The sequence below is a fragment of the Pinus tabuliformis genome, chromosome 4_2 (assembly GCF_031772625.1).
Source record: "Pinus tabuliformis cultivar Carrire ecotype Pingquan chromosome 4_2, CPIR1, whole genome shotgun sequence".
Lineage (NCBI taxonomy): Eukaryota > Viridiplantae > Streptophyta > Pinopsida > Pinales > Pinaceae > Pinus > Pinus tabuliformis.
This window is the reverse complement of record NC_142304.1, coordinates 657,468,708-657,470,446: the sequence shown is the minus strand read 5'-3', so window position 1 is coordinate 657,470,446 and position 1,739 is coordinate 657,468,708. Positions and strand designations below refer to the sequence as shown.

The following is a 1,739-nucleotide window of genomic DNA, read 5'->3' as shown; positions in this document are numbered from 1 at the left end:
TGGCTAAGTGTGAGACTTGGTTTGGCAAGACACACTTGTATGTTGTAAATTGATATTCTTAATATATTGTCGGGCAGACTCACATTACGGGGAGTTGCCCCTCCCCTTTATACTTGTTGCAATTGTTGATGTTCTTGTTATAATTGCATGATGATAATGAATGAGTATGGGCTTCATTAAGTATAAAGGATAATTGTATGTTTACTTGGTTGCGAAACACAAGCTAAGTAATGTTAATGTGAAAGTAGGCGTAGTCCACGAATGTTAGTATTGGTGAAAAGAAAGCGTTCGGTGGTGCCGCACCTTGCTACAAGCGGTTGGAAGACTACCGCAGGTGTAGGGGCGTGACAATATGCCTTGAGAAAAACCAATTTTGAACATTGGACGGTTTGAGATATTGACTTCGGTCTTTATAAGCTTATTTAATGATAATTGCATTAATGTAATTAACCACCTAAGAAAACCCAATATTCTAAAACAGATCTTATTTAATGATAATTGCAGTGTGTAATTAACCACCTAAGAAAACCCAATATTCTAAAACAGATCTGAGGATTGGAGGCGTTGGTGCTTTTCTTTTGGGAGAAAAATGAGACGATCCTATTCCGTTAGATTACTGATAGTAAAAAGAAGGTCATTACATTGCAGTTAAATATTTTATCGAAAACGAAAACGAAGGCTTCACGTCCGTCTTCGTCTTTTCAGATACAATTTTGAGTGACAACGGCTTCAAATCTAAGACAGATCAATCGAAAGAGCTTGGATTGATAATGTTTTTAACTTTCAAAGAGAGGCAAAGCTTTTTCTCAAATACAATCGTTTCTAATTGGCGTTGACACGTCGAATGGTCTAGTCCCAAACGTCATGAACCTCGATTCCATTAATTCCAATTTCTTCTGGCTGTGGCAATGCAAAATCATTTTGAATGACTGGATGTTCATTCAACTGCCAAATATCATCCTCCCACAGGGACCCATAGAAAACTTCACTGGTCTCATCATAGCTATGCACAGCATCCAAATACATAATTTCCGGAATTGAATCTCCATCGGCATAGCTCATGATGATTCCAAGTTCATCCGGACTAAACTGATCTACGAACAAATCAAGCTCTACGCGAGAATTTTCGTAACATGTGAAGTCTCCTATATCAGAAGTGACCGAGGTCACTTGAGATTTCTGGTCTGCAGTTAATTCGCCATGCTTTTTTGAACCCATCTGGTCAGCACTGCCCTCCTCTCCATCGGGTGACTCGATATTATGATCTGATTGGGTCTTCAACCCAATTTCGTTATCCAGAGAATTTATAACCGCCTTGATCCCTACGTCGCTCTCTTCTGTGACATCTTTGCCATTCGCAAAGGTTAATCCGCCATTAATTCGCTTCGCGTCTGGCAAAGCCAACCAGCCATTCCAATACTCATCTCTCCCTCGCTTGGAGACTGCCATACTTACCGCTGTGATTAAAAAACAATAGATACAACACTTCAGAGCCTTGTTTATACCATCCGACTTTTCCTTCTAGATTTAATGAAAGAACCAAGTTGTCAGCCTAAAACTGGTCTACTATATATAGGTAGTTGGGAGAGAGAAAATCAGAAGAGATCCCGGCTGAGGTGGAAGCTTCCCCAATAAATCCAACGTAACCCAACGTTATGCCTTTAGAAGCATTTTCTTTTTTCAGACTTTCTTGAAATGGCATCCGTAAAAGCCGCGTAAAACTAATGCAGTGCCCAATA

At 39.9% G+C, this 1,739-nt stretch overlaps 1 protein-coding gene across 1 annotated transcript; it reads right to left on the bottom strand.

Annotated features, from left to right (window-relative positions):
• Positions 1–693: 693 nt before the first annotated feature.
• On the bottom strand, positions 694–1,490 carry LOC149171117 (uncharacterized). Its single transcript, XM_089427443.1, has one exon. The coding sequence runs from the start codon at positions 1,447–1,449 to the stop codon at positions 850–852; it is 600 nt and encodes a 199-aa protein (XP_089283569.1). The 5' UTR covers positions 1,450–1,490; the 3' UTR covers positions 694–849.
• Between the last annotated feature and the right edge of the window lie 249 nt (positions 1,491–1,739).

What these genes read in the sequence shown, in the direction of transcription:
- LOC149171117 (XM_089427443.1), bottom strand. Translation starts at nt 1,449, where the DNA reads ATGGCAGTCTCCAAGCGAGGGAGAGATGAGTATTGGAATGGCTGGTTG.